General features: G+C 38.6%; 1 protein-coding gene across 8 annotated transcripts in view; it reads right to left on the bottom strand.

Annotated features, from left to right (window-relative positions):
• Positions 1-19,270, bottom strand: part of PCNX1 (pecanex 1) — a 210,817-nt gene that overhangs the window by 166,001 nt on the left and 25,546 nt on the right. For all 8 annotated transcript variants that reach the window (XR_012090995.1, XM_073011117.1, XM_073011116.1 and 5 more), the window contains exon 2: positions 4,828-5,036. Coding sequence is in view for 7 of the 8 variants with exons in the window: in XM_073011117.1 (XP_072867218.1) it covers positions 4,828-5,036 (209 nt within the window). In the remaining variant the exon portion in view is untranslated. The remainder of the gene's footprint in view (positions 1-4,827; positions 5,037-19,270) is intronic.

The following is a 19,270-nucleotide window of genomic DNA, read 5'->3' as shown; positions in this document are numbered from 1 at the left end:
CTTACGCCATAGAGAGTGCTACAAATTACTCAGGAAAAGATAGTTCATTTAACAAATACTTGGTAAATCTGAGATTCCTAAAGAAAAAAATAAACCTTAAGAACCTACCTGATACTACAGACCTAAATAACTTTGGGTGGAATTGAAATGTGAAAACAAAAGAAACAGGAAACTTCAAAAAGACAATACAGAATACCTTTCTGATCTCTGTGTAGAAAATAATTAAGACACAAAAATGCTAGGCGGGCATGTGAATCATGCCTGTAATCTCAGCACTTTGGGAGGCTGAGGTGGGTGGATCACCTGAGGTCAAGAGTTTGAGACCAGCCTGGCCAACATGGTAAGACTCCATCTCTACTAAAAATACAAAATTAGCCAGGCATAGTGGCGCATGCCTGTAATCCCAGCTACTCAGGAGGCAAGGCAAGAGACTCACTTGAATCTCGGAGACACAGGTTGCAGTGAGCTGAGATTATACCACTGCCCTTCAGCTTGGGCGACAAAAGCGAAACTCTGTCTCATTAAAAAAAAAAACACACAGACAAAAAACAAAAAACCTGATTACTAAAAAGTGGCAAATGTCATTGTTCTAAATTTAAGAATATATGATAATCATAAGAAACTTTAAGGAAAGCAAAATGACAAGTCAGAAGTGGGAGATGACTGTAATATATACACAACTAATAAAGGAATAGCATGAATATATAAAAAGAAATCCTATTAATCATTAAGAAAAAGACAACTCCAAAGAAAAATGAAAGAAAACATAAATGAGCATTGGAAAAAAGAAAAACCTAAATGGACCACATATAAAAAAATAAGATGCTTAACCTCATTAGTAATCAGAAAGGTTAACTGAAAGTCACAATGAGACACCTTTTACACTTCATGAATGGCAAATTTTTTCAAGACAGGGTCTTGCTCTGCCACCCAGGCTGGAGTGCAGTGGCGTGATCAAAGGTCACTCAACTCTTGAACTCCTGGGCTCAACTGATCCTCCTCCCTCAGCCTCCCAAGTATCTGGCACTACAGGTGCGCACTACCATACCCAGCTAAATTTGTGTTTTTTTATTTTTTGTAAAGACAAGGTCTCGCTATGTTGCCCAAACTGATCTGGAACTCCTGGTTCCAAGCTGTCCTCCCATCTCTCTCTCCAAAAGTGCTGGGATTACAGGCAGGAGCCACATTGCCCAGCCAATTTTCTTTTTTTAAACCCCAAATCAATAGCTAAGTGAACAGCAAATTTTTGAAGTTTACCAATATCAAATGTTGATGAGGATGTGAAACAATAAGGACTTTCATACACTACTGGTAAGAGTATAAATTGGTAAAATCATTTTGGCACACAGCTTGGAATTGCCTGATAAAACTGAACATGAAAATGCCCTATAAACCAGCTTATATAAACTAGATATACACATGCACCGCAAGACAAAAAACACTAGAAATAATCTGAACGGCTATAAATAGAAGAATGAATAAATAGACTGTGGTCTATTCTTACAGCGGCAGACTGCATGTCAGTCAATATGAATAAACTCCAGCTACAAACATCACCATGGGTGAGTCAATAAAACATAATATACTGTGCAAAAAAAGAAAAATCTCTCATATAGAAGTGCATACAGTATGATTCTCTTAGGATGTCCTAAAGCAGACAAAAATAAATAAATATATTCAGGGATATTTACGGAGAGTGTGTAACAATAAAGAAAAGCAAGGGAGCTATTCACAAAAAATTCAAGATTATGGTTACTCCTGAAGGGAAAAGTGGAATGAAATGGGAGAGGAATGTCATAAAGCTTATATGGTATTTTTATGTTTTATTTCCTAAGCTGTGTGGCAGGTAATGAAGTAGTCACTTGATTATTGCTAACATAGCATTTGGAATATATATTTCACAATAAATTTTAAAAGTAAAATGGAAAAAACAATTCAGAAGCAATGAAAAATATATATAATATCCAGAAATAATTAGAACAATTATCAAGTGTTACCACGTGTCAGGAATTATTCTAAGAGCTTTATATATATTATTTCATTTATTCACTGTAATAATAATATGAGATAGTTCCATTATTTTCCTCATCATTCTGACAAGAAAGCCAACTCATAAAAAGCTTAAGTAGCTTGTCCAATGTCATACAATTAAGCAGCTTTGGCTGACTGAGTGCAAAGTCTGCATTCTGTTTGCTTATCCACAATGTAAGAGTATGCATTTCTTAACAGAAATAGAATAGGCCTAGGAAATGTACACAAACCATTTTAAAAATGTGAAATAGGACATAAAAGATAAGCAAATAAAGAGATAAATAAAATCATAAGAAAATAAATGGAAATCTCTCATCTATATCCCTATTTTAAAAGTTGAGTTTCTACAAATTTAATAGAATTGTCATCAAAATTCTAATGGAATTTTCTGGAGGATGAGCACACACGAAGATATCTCACAAAAGTAAGTATATGCATGCATGAGAATAGCCAAAATAATATCAAAAAATGTCAGGCGTGTTGGTTCATGCCTGTAATCCTAGCACTTCGGGACACCGAGGCAGGCAGATTACTTGAGGTCAGCAGGCCAGCACCAGCCTGGCCAACATGACGAAACCCTGTCTCTACTAAAAATACAAAAATTAGCTGGGTGTGGTGGTGCATGCCTGTAATCCCAGCTACTTGGGAGGCTGAGGCAGGAGAACTGTCTGAACCTGGGAGGTGGAGGTTGCAATGAGCCAAGATAGCACCACTGCACTCCAGTCTGGGCGATAGAGCAAGACTCCATGTCGAAACAAACAAATAAACACCTCCCAAAAAAAATACTGGAGTCACTCACAATGCTAAGTATTAAACATATTATAAAGTCACTATGATAAAAACAATATGGTATAAATGAAAAAAGGCAGAAAGATGAAGCAGAAAACTAAGTTCAGAAACTAACATAAGTACATACAGTATACTACATGAAAATAAAAGCATTTAAATTTACAGGGAAAAAAATCTGTTACTTAATGAATGGTGTTGTGACAAACAAACCTAAACAAATTAAGTTAAAATGTTTTCAAACTGACAACAATTTAACAGTAAAAAGTAAAATGATAAAAATACTGAAAGTAGATACGAAGATCTCAATTTATTGTATATTTATATAATTTGAGGGAAGGAAAATCTTAGAAAACGTTATCAAAAGCAGAAATAACAAACATACAAAATGGAACACAGAAAAATAAATTACAGGATATAAAGAGACTGACAAATAAAATGCTATAAACCGAGGAAGAATATTTGACACAGAAGAGCTAACATCCTTTGTTAAAAAAAAGTCCCAAAGTCAATAGCAAAAAAAAAAAATTCCACTAATAGAAAAATACACAATTCACAGAATAACAAATATACATGGCAATAAGAAAAATACCTCCATTTTACTAGTAATTCAAAAACGGAAATATTATTTAATTATTTAAATATTAAACAATGATATATCACAGTTTTTCAAATTACTAAATACTCAGAGTTGTCAAAAGTGCAAAAAAAAGAGGCAGCTGAATTTCTGGTCATAGTCATTAAATGGTAAAATCTTGGGAATTTGGCAATACATATTGGAAAAGTTAAAAATGTGCATAGCATTTCTAGTAATTCCACCTCTGAACAACTATGGTAAAACATTTAATCATTTAAAATTTAAACATCACAGTTATCTAATATTTAAATTTCAAAACAATTGATATAATTAAAAATAGGATAAAATACATCCACATAATGAGATACTGTGCATCATTAAACATAATATCACAGAATAATTGTTTTCACTACTTCAAATATTTGCTGAGTACCTATCATTGCCAGACACTGATTTTGGAACTGGGAATATAATAGTTTATAAGAGAAATAAGGTCCTTACCTTCAAGAAGTTCATAAATGCAAATAAATGTTAAGATAATTTCAGATCGTGATTAAGGCGATAAAAATTATGAAGGTAAAATATGTTTAACAAACAGGGTACTACTCATGTTAAGAATAAGGAAAAAATGTAATTGAAAAGGAATAAACAAAGGCTTTCAATGCGCTGGAAAATATATAGAAATGTCACCTGTCTTAACAGAGGAGTGCCCACTTTTTGTTATATTATTTATGTCTTGATGTCTGAAATATTTCATATTATGCTCAGTGGAAACAACTGCTTAGATTATTTGATCTTTCTCAACTTGGTTTCCACATCTGTAAATCAGGGATAATAACTGCATCTACCTGCTAGAATTGTTTTGAGGTATATCAAGTATTCACAAAAAAAACTTTTCCAAGAGTTATACCAGGGGGTACCTACGATTTTCTGCAAGGTCACAAACTTTCGACTAACAGCTAAGTTTCTAAGGTAAGAATATACAGTTGAAAGAAATGTACAATACATTAAGTATACAACTTACAAATGTCAAGTAAAATATCACAATTTGCTTATATATACACACACACACACACACATACATTTTATTTATATATATAAACAAAAATAAATGCTGAGATTTATAAGCCATGCTCAATAATTTCTTTAGGCTGTTGGTTTTGATCTTTAGCGTAAGTAACTATCATACAGTAGTGTATTGTTCTAACCTGTCTAGTAATGAGGCCAAGAAAATTGATTTAATCCCCTGAACATGCCAGTTAGCTTAGCTCTCTTCTAATATTAAAATATGTACCCATCATTGTATCTACAGTGGTAAGATCTAGCACTGCCTTAAAACCATATAAAGAAAACAAGTACAACATAATAATCACATCATTATACAGATAACACGATCTAAATCATTACAATCTGAATGATAAAGGTTTCCTTACCTCGGTCCATTGCTGTCTTTTCTCCTGGTTGAACAGTTGCCTTGCTCAGCTTTGTTTCGTTGATCCGTGAACTCATTTGCAGTCCTATCTACAACTTCTCCAGCATCAAGTGCTCTGTGTAGTCGATAGTTGACCATCTTCAGAACAATGAAAACAGCAGCTATCACAGGACAATAAACTGCTACTATAATCATGGAAGAAGGAAGGGCCTTTAAGAGAAGGAAAATAAGGAAATACATTTTAAAATATTTTCTATTGTATTCAATTAGAGAAATCTGTATCTGCAATAATAAACACATTTACACACAAAGCAACAACTATGTTACTAGCACTAAGCTGCAAAAGTACTGATACAATTTCACTTCCCAATGCAGTGAAAAGACACTAGCTACGTGTGGCTACTGAGTACTTGAGATATGGCTAGTTTGAACTGAGATGCAAAGTGAGAATAAACACTGCATTTCAAAGATTCAATATGAAAAAAATGTAAAATATCTCAATTTTTATGTTGATTACATGTTGAAATAATACTTAGATTATACTGGTCAAATAAAACATTATTAAAATTAATTTCGTGTGTTTCTTTTTACTTAATGTGGCTACTAGAAAATGTTAAATTACATATATGGCTTGCCTGCATTACATTTCCACTGGACAGCATGGGTATACAGTCCATGCCAAAAGCCTTATCATATACTTGGAGAACAAAGGTATCACAGTACAGCATATGTGAATAAATCCAGGTTGTGATTCATATATAATGTCTGTTTATGGACTCTGTGCAACCATTTTTTAGGATACATTCTTTGTATTCCCAAAAATTGGAAGTTAAAACAGTCATGAGAATGGCCTTAGAACTGTGACTGTAAAACTGGGTAAGATACAGAAGACATGCAAAATCCAGGTGGGTTTTATTTTAAAATAGTTAAACATTTAAAATATTTAAAAATTGTAGCCTGCCAAACAAAAAGAATAAAAGACCACAGAACAGAATCAAGTAACAGATTAACTGAAATAAGTCAGCCAAACATCCTAGGTGGGGGGCTGAAGGCCCATCACACAGGAGGATTCAGTGATGGGAAATGTGAGTCCATGGGTGGCAGGCCTAGAGACCAGCTCACTGGGAAGGCAAGGCCTAGAGTCACTGTTGGCAGAGGTAATACAACTAGGCTCAACTTACCCCAATTTCATGAGAATAATCACCCAGACATCTATAGCTCTAGACCCCACATGCTTTCACAAGATTCAATCTTAGTTATCTGAGAACATGACCCCAAATTGACTTTAAAAGAGTAACCTCTAACCAGGCATGGTGGCAAGCACCTGTAATCCCAGCTACTCAGGAGGCTGAGGCAGGAGAATTACTTAAACATGGGAGGTGGAGGTTCTTGGAGTGAGCCAAGATCATGCCACTGCACTCCAGCCTGCAACTCCATTTCAGAAAAAAACAAAAGAAGAAGAAGGAGAAGGAGAAGAAGAAGAAGAGTAACCTCAAATCACTTGAGACAAAAATAAAACGGTCTTGATGAGCCAGGCAGGTTTAGAATACAGGTATGATCAAAGTTTCTTTAAGTAAGAAAAAAAAAAAAAAAAAAAAGAAAGAAAGAAAAAGGCCGGGCGCGGTGGCTCAAGCCTGTAATCCCAGCACTTTGGGAGGCTGAGATGGGCAGATCACGAGATCAGGAGATCGAGACCATCCTGGCTAACATGGTGAAACCCCGTCTCTACTAAAAAAATACAAAAAAACTAGCCGGGCGAGGTAGCGGGCGCCTGTAGTCCCAGCTACTCGGAAGGCTGAGGCAGGAGAATGGCATGAACCTGGGAGGCGGAGCTTGCAGTGAGCCGAGATCCCGCCACTGCACTCCACCCTGCGCGACAGAGCAAGACTCCGTCTCAAAAAAAAAAAAAAAAAAAGTTTCTGAGAGGGAAAGAGTGTGGGTTGAAATTAGGAGGGAAAAACATAAAGTCCACAAAGTAATACTTTTGTGTTGAGTGTGGGCATAATAGGTATATATTAAATTTATGGCATTTTTAAATACTTGGATTAAGAAGTCCTGCATATTAATGTATCCAAAAAATTAAACTTGTGATTCCAATTTAAAATGTTACTGAATAACTTGTTTGGGCTTATAATTTTAAGTTAGGAAATATATTTAGAAGTTTACAAAATCCATAAATATCAGCTTTGGAAGAGTTGAGTACTTGTATGATATTGTGAAATATGTATTTAGTCTTCCATTTTCTGGCATAAACTCTTAAAATCCTTGGAATCTCCAAACTGGTAAGTGTCTTTTTGTTCACTATTAGCTTGACTGGTGCCTGGAGGCTCCTGGATAGCCTCAGGAGCTGGGGTGGTTTCCAGGGGAACCAACCTCCTGATTAGAGGGTTGGACTGAAGTCCCAACTCTCAACCTCCAGGGAGGGAAGAGGGGCTGTAGGATGAGTTGATCACTGTATTAGTCCACTCTCATGCTGCAATGAAGAAATACCCAAGACTGGGTAATTTATAAAGAAAAGAGGTTTCATTGACTCACAGTTCCACATGGCTGGGAAGCCCTCAGGAAACTTACAATCATGGCAGAAGGCAACTCTTCACAGGGCAGCAGGAGAGAGAAGTGAATACTAAGTGAAGGGGGAAGCCCCTTATAAAACTATCAGATCTCATGAGAACTCACTGATTATCACGAGAACTGAATGGGAGAAATGCCCCCATGACTCAATTATCTCCACCAGGTCCTACCCTAGACACATGGGGATTATCACAATTCAAGGCGAGATTTGGGTATGGACACAGAGCCAAGCCCATCATTTCACCCTGGCCCCTCCCAAATCTCACATCCTCACATTTCAAAACACAATCACGTGCTTCCAACAGTCCCCCAAAGTCTTAACTCATTCCAGCATTAACTCAAAAGTACAAGTCCAAAGTCTCATCTGAGACAAGGCAAGTCCCTTCCACCTATGAGTCTGTAAAATCAAAAGCAAGTTAGTTACTTCCTAGATACAATGAGGTACAGGCACTGGGTAAATACAATCATTCCAAATGGGAAAAATTGGCCAAAAGAAAGGGACTACAGGTCCCATACAAGTCCGAAATCCAGCAGGGAAGTCAAATCTCAAAGCTCTGAAATGATCTCCTTTGACTCCATGTCTCACATCCAGGTCACTGATGTAAGACGTGGGCTCCCATGGCCTTGGACACCTCTATCCCTGTGGCTCTTCAGGGTACAGCTCCCTTCCTGGCTGGCTCATGGGCTGGCATTGACCGTCTGGGGCTTTTCCAGGCACATGATACAAGCTGTTGGATCTACCATACTGGGGAATGGAGGACAGTGACCCTCTTCTCACAGCTCTGGTAAGCAGTGCCCAAAGGGGACTCTGTATGGGGGTGGAAGTCCAACCCCACATTTCCTTTCCACAGTGCCTTAGCAGAGGTTTTCCATGAGGGCCCCACCACTGCAGCAGACTTCTGCCTGGATATCTGGGCATTTCCGTACATCCTCTGAAATCTAGGCAAAGATTCCCAAACCTCAATTCTTAGCTTCTGTGCACCCACAGGCCCAACACCACATGTAAGGCACCAAGGCTTGATGCTTATACCCTCTGAGGCAACAGCCTGAGCTGTACATTGGCCCCTTTTAACCACAGCTGGGATGCAGGATACCAAGTCCAGAGGCTGCGCAAAGCAGCAAGTCCCTGGGCCTCACCCAAGAAATCATTTTTTCCTCCTAGGCCTCTGAGTTCGTGATGGGAGGGGCTGCCGTGAAGATTTCTGACATGCACTGGAGGCATTTTCCCCATTGTCTTGGTGATTAACATTTGGCTCCTCGTTGCTTATGCAAATTTATGCAGCCCTCTTGAATTCCTCCCCAGAAAATGGAGTTGTGTTTTCTATTGCATCATCAGGCTGTAAATTTTCCACTTTTATGCTCTGTCACCTCTTGACTGCTTTGCTGCTTAGAAACTTCTTCCACCAGATACCCTACATCATTTCTCTCAAGTTCAAATTTCCACAGATCTCTAGAACAGGAGCAAAATGCCGCCAGTCTCCTTGCTAATAAAGCATAGCAAGAGTCACCTTTATTCCAGTCCCTAATAAGTACCGCATGTACATCTAAGGTCACCTCAGCCTAGACTTCATTGTCCATATTACCATCAGTATTTTGGTCAAAGCCATTCAACAAGAATCTAGGAAGTTCCAAACTTTCCCACATCTTCCTGTCTTCTTCTGAGCACTCCAAACTGTTCTAACTTTTGCCTGTTACCCAGTTCCAAAGTCACTTCCACATTTTTTAGTATCTTTACAGCAGTGCCCCATTAGCCAGTACCAATTTAGTGTATTAATCCATTTTCATGCTGCTATGAAGAAACACCTGAGACTGGGTAATTTATAAGGAAAAGAGGTTTAACTGACTCACAATTCTGTATGAATGGGGAGGCCTCACGAAACTTAACAATCATGGCAAAAGGCACCTCTTCACAGGCAGCAGGAGAGAGAAATGAGTACCCAGTGAAGGGGGAAGCCACTTATAAAACCATCAGATCTGGTGAGAACTAACTCACTATCTTAAGAACAGCATGGGGAAAACCACCCCCATGATTCAATTATCTCCACCTGGTCCTGCAGTTGATATGTGGGGATTATCACAATTCAACGTGAGATTTGGGTGGGGACACAAAACCAAACCATATCAATCACCAAATGATGTAATCGATCATGACTACATAATGAAGCTTCTATAAAAACCCAAAAGGCTTGGATTCAGGAGCTTCATGATACCTAACACACACAGGATTCTGGAAGGTGGCATGCCCAGAGACAGCATGGAAGCTCCAGGGCCCTTCCCACATGCCTTGCCTCATGCTACTTTTCATCTGTATCCTTTGTATTAATAGTATCTCCAGGTAGACAGTGTCAGAATTGAATTGAGTTGGAGGATACCCAGCTGGCGTCTGCTGAAGCACCTGCTGCAGAAATTGGTTGACTGCTTGGTGTGCGGGGACACCCCCACACATCTGCTGTCAGCAGTGTTCTGTGCTGTGATAGTATACTAGGAGAACAGAGTTTGTTTTTTCTATAGCCTCTCAACTTGCAAACATTTGTCAGATAATTTAAATCCTTAAAAATGAATAATAAATTCACAAATTCAATTTGATGAGGTCTTGAGTTATTTAAAAAAGCCTTTTTAAGTTATTTTTAAAATATGTTAGATCTGTAAAGAGTTGAGTTTAAAATTCTTAGTTTTAAGATGGCTGAATAGGAACAGCTTCAGCCTACAGCTCCCAGCATGAGTGATGCAGAAGATGGGTGATTTCTGCATCTCCAACAGAGTTACCAAGTTCATCTCACTGGGGCTTGTCGGACAGCGGGTGCAGCTCACAGAGTGTGAACCCAAGCAGGGCAGGGCATCGCCTCACCTGGGAAGTGCAAGGGGTCAGAGAATTCCCTTTCCTAGCCAAGGGAAGCTGTGACAGATGGTACCTGGAAAATCGGGACACTCTCACCCTAATACTGAGCTTTTCCAACGGTCTTAGCAAATGGCACACCAGGAGATTATATCCCACACCTGGTTCAGAGGTTTGGACGCCCACGGAGCCTCACTCACTGCTAGCACAGCAGTCTGAGATTGAACTGCAAGGCGGTAGTGAGGCTGGGGGAGGGGCGTCCGCCATTGCTGAGGCTTGAGTAGATAAACAAAGCAGCCAGGAAGCTCGAACTTGGTGGAGCCCACCGCAGCTCAAGAAGGCCTGCCTGCATCTGTAGACTCCACCTCTGGGGGAAGGGCATAGTGGAACAAAAGGCAGCAGAAATTTCTGCAGACTTAAATGTCCCTGTCTGATAGCTTTGAAGAGAGTAGTGGTTCTTCCAACACGGAGTTTGAGATGTGAGAACAGAAAGACTGCCTCCTCAAGTGGGTCCCTGACCCCTGAGTAGCCTAACTGGCAGACACCTCCCAGTATGGGCCGACTGACACCTCACACAGCCGGGTGCCCCTCTGAGACGAAGCTTCCAGAGGAACAATCAGGCAGCAACAAATACCGTTCTGCAATATTTGCTGTTCTGCAGCCTCCACTGGTGACACCCAGGCAAACAGGGTCTGGAGTGGACCTCCAGCAAACTCCAACAGACCTGCAGCTGAGGGTCCTGACTGTTAGAAGGAAAACTAACAAACAGAACGGATATCCACACCAAAATCCCATTGTACGTCACCATCATCCAAGACCAAAGGTAGACAAAGCCACAAAGATAGTGAGAAAGCAGAGCAGAAAAGCTCAAAATCCTAAAAATCAGAGTTCCTCTTCTCCAAAGGAACCCAGCTCCTGGTCAGCAACAGAATAGAGCTGGACGGAGAATGACTTTGACAAGTTGAGAGAAGAAGGCTTCAGATCATTGGTAATAACAAACTTCTTCCAGCAAAAGGAGGATGTTTGAACCCATCACAAAGAAGCTAAAAACCTTGAAAAAAGATTAGACAAATGGCTAACTAGAATAAAGTGTAGAGAAGACCTTAAATGACCTGAGGGAGCTGAAAACCATGGCACAAGAACTATGTGATACATGCACAAGTTTCAGTAGCCGATTCCATCAAGTGGAAGAAAGTGACTGAAGATCAAATGAATGAAATCAACCAAGAAGAGAAGTTTAGAGAAAAAAGAGTAAAAAGAAACGAACAAAGCCTCCAAGAAATATGGGACTATGTGAAAAGACCAAATCTACGTCTGATTGGTATACCTGAAAGTGATGGGGACAATCAAACCAAGTTGGAAAACACTCTTCAGGATATTATCCAGGAGAACTTCCCCAACCTAGCAAGGCAGGCCAACATTCAAATTCAGGAAATACAGAGAATGCCACAAAGATACTCCTCGAGAAGAGCAACTCCGAGACACATAATTGTCAGATTCACCAAGGTTGAAATGAAGGAAAAAATGTTAAGGGCAGCCAGAGAGAAAGGTCGGGTTACCCACAAAGGGAAGCCCCATCAGACTAACAACGGATTTCTCTGCAGAAACTCTACAAGCCAGAAGACAGTGGAGACCAATATTCAACATTCTTAAAGAAAAGAATTTTCAACCCAGAATTGCATATCCAGCCAAACTAGGCTTCATAAGTGAAGGAGAAATAAAACACAGACAAGCAAATGCTGAGAGATTTTGTCACCACCAGGCCTGCCCTACAAGAGCTCCTGAAGGAAGCACTAAACATGGAAAGGAACAACTGGTACCAGCCACTGCAAAAACACGCCAAATTGTAAAGACTGTCAATTCTAGGAAGAAACTGCATCAACTAACAGGCAAAATAACCAGCTAGCATCATAATGACAGGATCAAATTCACACATAACAATATTAACCTTAAAGGTAAATGGGCTAAATGCTCCAATTAAAAGACATAGACTGGCAAATTGGATAGAGTCAAGAACCATCAGTGTGCTGTATTCAGGAGACCCATCTCACGTGCAGAGACACAAATAGGCTCAAAATAAAGGGATGGAGGAAGATCTACTAAGCAAATGGAAAACAGAAAAAGGAGGGTTTGCAATCCTAGTCTCTGATAAAAACAGACTTTAAACCAACAAAGATCAAAACAGACAAAGAAGGCCATTACATAATGGTAAAGGGATCAATTCAACAAGAAGAGTTAGCTAGCCTAAATATATATGCACACAATACAGGAGCACCCAGATTCATAAAGCAAGTCCTTAGAGACCTACAAAGAGACTTAGACTCCCACACAATAATAATGGCAGACTTCAACACCCCACTGTCAACATTAGACAGATGAATGAGAGAGAAAGTCAACAAGGATATCCAGGAATTGAACTCAGCTCTGCATTAATCGGACCTAAAAGACAGCTACAGAACTCTCCACCCCAACTCAACAGAATATACATTCTTCTCAGCACCACATCACACTTATCCCAAAATTGACAACATAGTTGGAAGTAAAGCACTCCGCAGCAAATGTAAAAGAACAGAAATTATAACAAACTGTCTCTCAGACCACAGTGCAATCAAACTAGAACTCGGGATTAACAAACCCACTTAAAACTGCACAACTACATGGAAACTGAACAACCTGCTCCTGAATGACTACTGGGTACATAACAAAATGAAGGCAGAAATAAAGATGTTCTTTGAAACCACTGAGAACAAAGATAACAACATACCAGAAACTCTGGGACACATTTAAAGCAGTGTGTAGAGGGAAATTTATAGCACTAAATGCCCACAAGAGAAAGCAGGAAAGATCTAAAATTGACACCCTAACATCACAATTAAAAGAACTAGAGAAGCAAGAGCAAACATATTCGAAAGCTAGCAGAAGGCAAGAAATAACTAAGATCAGAGCAGAAGTGAAGGAGATAGAGACACAAAAAACCTTTCAAAAAATCAATGAATCCAGGAGCTGGTTTTTTGAAAAGATCAACAAAATTGATAGACCGCTAGCAAGACTAAGACGAAAAGAGAGAAGAATCAAATAGATGCAATAAAAAATGATTAAGGGGATATTACCACCAATCTCACAGAAATACAAACTACCATCAGAGAATACTATAAACACCTCTATGTAAATAAACTAGAAAATCTAGAAGAAATGGACGAATTCCTGGACACATACACCCTCCCAAGACTAAACCAGGAAGAAGCTGAATCCCTGAATAGACCAATAACAGGCTCTGAAATTGAGGCAATAATTAATAACCTACAAACCAAAAAAAGTCCAGGACCAGACGGATTCACAGCCGAATTCTACCAGAGGTACAAAGAGGAGCTGGTACCATTCCTTCTGAAACTATTCCAAACAATAAAAAAAGAGGGAATCCTCCCTATCTCATTTTATGAGGCCAGCATCAACCTGATACCAAAGCCTGGCAGAGACACAACAAAAAAAGAGAATTTTAGAACAATATCCCTGATGAACATCAATGCAAAAATCCTCCGTAAAATACTGACAAACCAAATCCAGCAGCACATCAAAAACCTTATCCACCACCATCAAGTTGGCTTCATCCCTGGGATGCAAGGCTGGTTCAACATACACAAATCAATAAACGTAATCCATCATATAAACAGAACCAAAGACAAAAACTACATGATTATCTCAATAAATGCAGAAAAGGCCTTTGACAGAATTCAACAGCCCTTCATGCTAAAATCTCTCAATAAATTCGGTATTGATGGAACATATCTCAAAATAATAAGAGCTATTTATGACAAATCCACAGCCAACGTCATACTGAATGGGCAAAAACTGGAAGCATTCCCTTTGAAAACTGGCACAAGACAGGGTTGCCCTCTCTTACCACTCCTATTCAACACAGTGTTGGAAGTTCCGGCCAGGGCAATCAGGCAGGAGAAAGAAATAAACGATAATCAACTAGGAAGAGAGGAAGTCAGATTGTCCCTGTTCACAGATGACATGATTGCATATTTAGAAAACATCATCGTCTCAGCCCCAAATCTCCTTGAGCTGATAAGCAACTTCAGCAAAGTCTCAGGATACAAAATCAATGTGCAAAACTCACAAGCATTCCTATACACCAATAACAGACAGAGAGCCAAATCATGAGTGAACTCCCATTCGCAATTGCTTCAAAGAGAATAAAATACCTAGGAATCCAACTTACAAGGGATGTGAAGGACCTCTTCAAGGAGAACTACAAACCACTGCTCAACGAAATAAAAGAGGACACAAACAAATGGAAGAACATTCCATGTTCATGGATAGGAGGAATCAATATCGTGAAAATGGCCATACTGACCAAAGTAATTTATAGATTCAATGCCATCCCCATCAAGCTACCAATGACTTTCTTCACCAAATTGGAAAAACCTACAACATTCATATAGAACCAAAAAAGAAACCGCATTGCCAAGACAATCCTAAGCCAAAAGAACAAAGCTGGAGGCATCACAGTACCTGACTTCAAACTATACTACAAGGCTACAGTAACCACAACAGCATGGTACTGGTACTAAAACAGAGATACAGACCAATGGAACAGAACAGAGCCCTCAGAAATAATACCACACATCTACAACCATCTGATCTTTGACAAACCTGACAAAAACAAGAAATGGGGAAAGGATTCCCTATTTAATAAATGGTGCTGGGAAAACTGGCTAGCCATAAGTAGAAAGCTGAAACTGGATCCCTTCCTTACACCTTACAAAAAAATTAATTCAAGATGGATTAAAGATTTAAATGTTAGACCTAAAACCATAAAAACCCTAAAAGAAACCTAGGCAATACCATTCAGGACATAGGCATGAGCAAGGACTTCATGACTACACCACCTAAAGCAATGGCAACAAAAGCCAAAATTGACAAATGGGACCTAATTAAACTAAAGAGCTTCTGTGTGGCAAAAGAAACTACCATCAGAGTGAACATGCAACCTACAGAATGGGAGAAAATTTTTACAATCTACCCATCTGATACAGGGCTAATATCCAGAATCTACAAAGAACTTAAACAAATTTACAAGAAAAAATCAACCCCATCAAAAAGTGGGCAAAGCATATGAACAGACACTTCTCAAAAGAAGATATTTATGCAGCCAACAGACACATGAAAAAATGCTCATCATCACTGGCCATCAGAGAAATGCAAATCAAAACCACAATGAAATGCCATCTCACACCAGTTAGAATGGCGATCATTAAAAAGTCAGGAAACAACAGGTGCTGGAGAGCATGTAGAGAAACAGGAACACTTTTACACTGTTGGTGGGACTATAACCTAGTTCGACCATTGTGGAAGACAGTGTGGTGATTCCTCAAGGATCTAGAACTAGAAATACCATTTGATCCAGCCATCCCATTACTGGGTATATACCCAAAGGATTATAAGTCATGGTGCTATAAAGACACATGCACACGTATGTTTATTGCAGCACTATTCATAATAGCAAAGACTTGGAACCAACCCAAATGTCCATCAATGATAGACTGGATAAAGAAAATGTGGCACATATACACCATGGAATACTATGCAGCCATAAAAAAGGATGAGTTCATGTCCTTTGTTGGGACATGGATGAAGCTGGAAACCATCATTCTGAGAAAACTGTCGCAAGGACAGAAAACCAAACACCGCATGTTCTCACTCATAGGTGGGAACTGAACAATGAGAACACTTGGACAACAGGGCAGGGAACATCACACACTGGGGCCTGTCGTCAGGTAGGGGAAGCGGCGAGGGATAGCATTAGGAGATATACCTAAATGGTGAGTTAATGGGTACAGCACACCAACATGGCACATGTATACATATGTAACAAACCTGCACATTGTGTACACATATCCTAGAGCTTAAAGTATAATAAAAAAATAAAAAAAAATCCAGTTGTTTAATTTAAAGCTTTAAAAATCTAATATTCATTATGAAAAAGTACTCTGAATAATCTTTTCTGAGCAAAATGGCCACTCTCAAACACACAACACAAACTGCTTTGATACATATAAACACATATACATTTCAGAGAATTTACAAAAACTGTGTGACACTGGCTTCCATCTGAAATATCTGTCATACAAAACAGAATTCCTGGAAATTATTTAGTTCAATACTCTCATTTCCAGACAGGAATTTGAATGATTTAGCCAAGATCACCCATCTTGATATCAATATTATACGAGGTTTCTTATGCCTATTTCAGTGCCCATTTTGCTATATATCACACTGCCAATTCCATTTTCAAATGTAAAATGTCGAAAAATAACAGTTCCTTTGTAATTCACTGTAGTCCACATTAAGATAAAAATGATTCATATTAATTAAGTGGATAGAAAGACAACAACCCGGACATTATTACTCAGTGTTAGACAAATTCATTGAAAATATTAATGGCTCTGCCAAATGGGAAAAGATAAAAGAGTACTTAACACTGAATGGTCTACAGGATCTGTCTCTACAAAAAGAGTCAAAGATTATGGATGCTTAAAACAGATCTAAATAAACTCTCTCCTTCTACTATTATATTGCTAACAGCAGTGGCCAACTGGGTGTCAAAAACACATCGAAATGTGCAAGATGTACATATTAAGTGTAGAACTTCCTTTTAAAAATAGGGACAGTGTCTCGCTATGTTGCCCAGACTGTTCTTAAACTCTTGGCCTCAAGTGATTCTCCCACCTCAGCCTTGCAAAGTGCTGGGATTACAGGCGTGAGACACTGTGCCCAGCTCAGAATTTCTTTTTTAAGAGCACTGAACAGTGAAAAGACTTAGAACAAAATAAAAATTTAGGTGACCATTACATACTGGAAACCAGTACCTGATGAACAATACTTGCATTTTCTATTCAAATTACAAAAGTTATTTTCCACTATCTGATTTAAATGCATAAGCCCTGTCAGTGATTATTCTTGAGGTTTCTGGGTGACAAAGGCCAGCTGCTGTAACAGTTTAACCTTTCCCAAAGGGGGTAAAAGTGCATAGACACACACTGGTCTGTCTGGTGACTTAAACTTATTCTCTACTCTACTTGGATTACTTCACTGGACTCTCACCTGATTCTAGAGCAGCTGATAATATTACCAGCAGATCATATTAGATCATAAACCCTTCCTGTAATTGTGATTCACATTGTCATGCAACCTATCTGCAGAACGTCTTCATTTTACAAAACTGAAACCCTCTATCTATTAAACAACAACTTCCTTTCCCCATCCCCTGGCAACTACCATCTACTTTGTGTTTCTATAAATTTGACTACTTTAATGTTTTATTTTTTCAAGCCCAAGGCAAGCAAGAAGATCTGGGAAAGTCTGGAACTTCTTAGAGACTTGAGTAATTTCAATGTGAATATTCTTAACACTGACATTACTGAAGAGTACACTTAAAAATGGTTAAAATGTCTGTACCCAGTGGTTATGACTGTAATCCCAGCTATTCACAGGAGGCTGAGCGGGGAGGATCAATTGAGCCCAGGAGTTCAAGTCTAGCCCAGGCAACATAGTGAGACCCTGTCTCTGAAAAAAATATTTTTTAAATGGTTAAAGTAATAAATTTTATATTATGTGGTTTTTACCACAATTTTTTTAAGCTAGATGGATACATATTTCACTTTGTTTTCTCTCCAGTAAGGAAAGAAAACGAAATGTTGAGAAACAAGCTAGGAAACCGAGCCATTTATCCCACAGTTTAGTCTTCTTAAACTCTGACAGCTTATCCTTAACACTAAAAATTGCGCAATTTCCTCCAGGAATGATAGGTTCAAGCTATTCAAGATGCCAAATACATTTCTGATAGGACTCTTGAAAATGCCACTTGGCATCACAGAAATGGTCATACCAGAATTATCACAGTCATTAGGTAACCTTATTATTTCATTTAAAAATGCAAGTGAATAATTTTCCCCTATGGCTACCACTTTGCATGGTAAAAGTGCAATCTTTTATACCTACTCCTTTCTTTGTGCGGCAATGTAAAGGCTTTGTTTTAGATTAATGCCTTTCATTATCTCCTTCACCACTGGTTCAAGATCTGGAAGCACACTGTAGTCAAAGACTGCTTCCTTAATACACGTGTAGTTGTTCTCCATCAGAATGAATTTCAATGCATCTTTTCCAGTCTATGTTACAAAAGTGATTATCAATTAAGTCTAACACTTAATGTCAACTAACTTCTAAAACTTAGTGATGATGATGTGCAAGGTACATTTTTAAGTGCTTTAAGTATACTAACTCACTTAGCCCTCACAATCACCTCATGGCTCTATTATTCTTCCCATTTTCAAGATAGGGAAGCTAAGGCACAAAACCAGACATTAGAGAGCAGTTTGGCTACAGTCAGGAGTCAGCAAACTTTTCTCTCAGGGCCAAACATATACTTCGGTTTGTAGATGATCTGTTGTAACTACTCAACTCTACTGTTATAGCGTAAAAGAAGCCATAGATATATAAATAAATGAACATACTATGTTCCAATAAAACCTTATTTATAGACACAAATCCAAATTTCATATTCTCACACATCACAAAATACTACTTCTTTTGAATTTTTTTTCAAGCTTTAAAAATGTAAAAATAATTCTTAGCTAATGGGGCATACAAAAACCTCCATGGGCCATAGTTTGCTCATCTCTACTCTAAATGAAAAATTCTTTTCTTCTCTACCAACAACCCGAACAAAAGGTCATCAAGCTCTTCTCCTTCACACACGCCAACTACAAATCTATCACTGCCAACACTACCAGTTTCTTCCAACAGTAAAGCAAACTAGCTGCTAGTAAACATAGGCCAGTAATTGCTCTTTCATAATGTATGAAATCAAGGCACATTCAACGCGGCATTTAGTAACAAAAGTAACAAAATTCTGAAAACAGCTCCTCTAGCTTGCTCTCCAAGCAAAATAATTATAATTATTTTTTTAAGTAGTTTTACAATTTTGGATTATACCTTTATGTTTTTTGGTGTCTTCCCCCTCAGTCAGAAA

This window comes from Chlorocebus sabaeus, chromosome 24, assembly GCF_047675955.1.
Source record: "Chlorocebus sabaeus isolate Y175 chromosome 24, mChlSab1.0.hap1, whole genome shotgun sequence".
NCBI lineage: Eukaryota > Metazoa > Chordata > Mammalia > Primates > Cercopithecidae > Chlorocebus > Chlorocebus sabaeus.
This window is presented reverse-complemented; position numbering and strand designations above follow the sequence as displayed.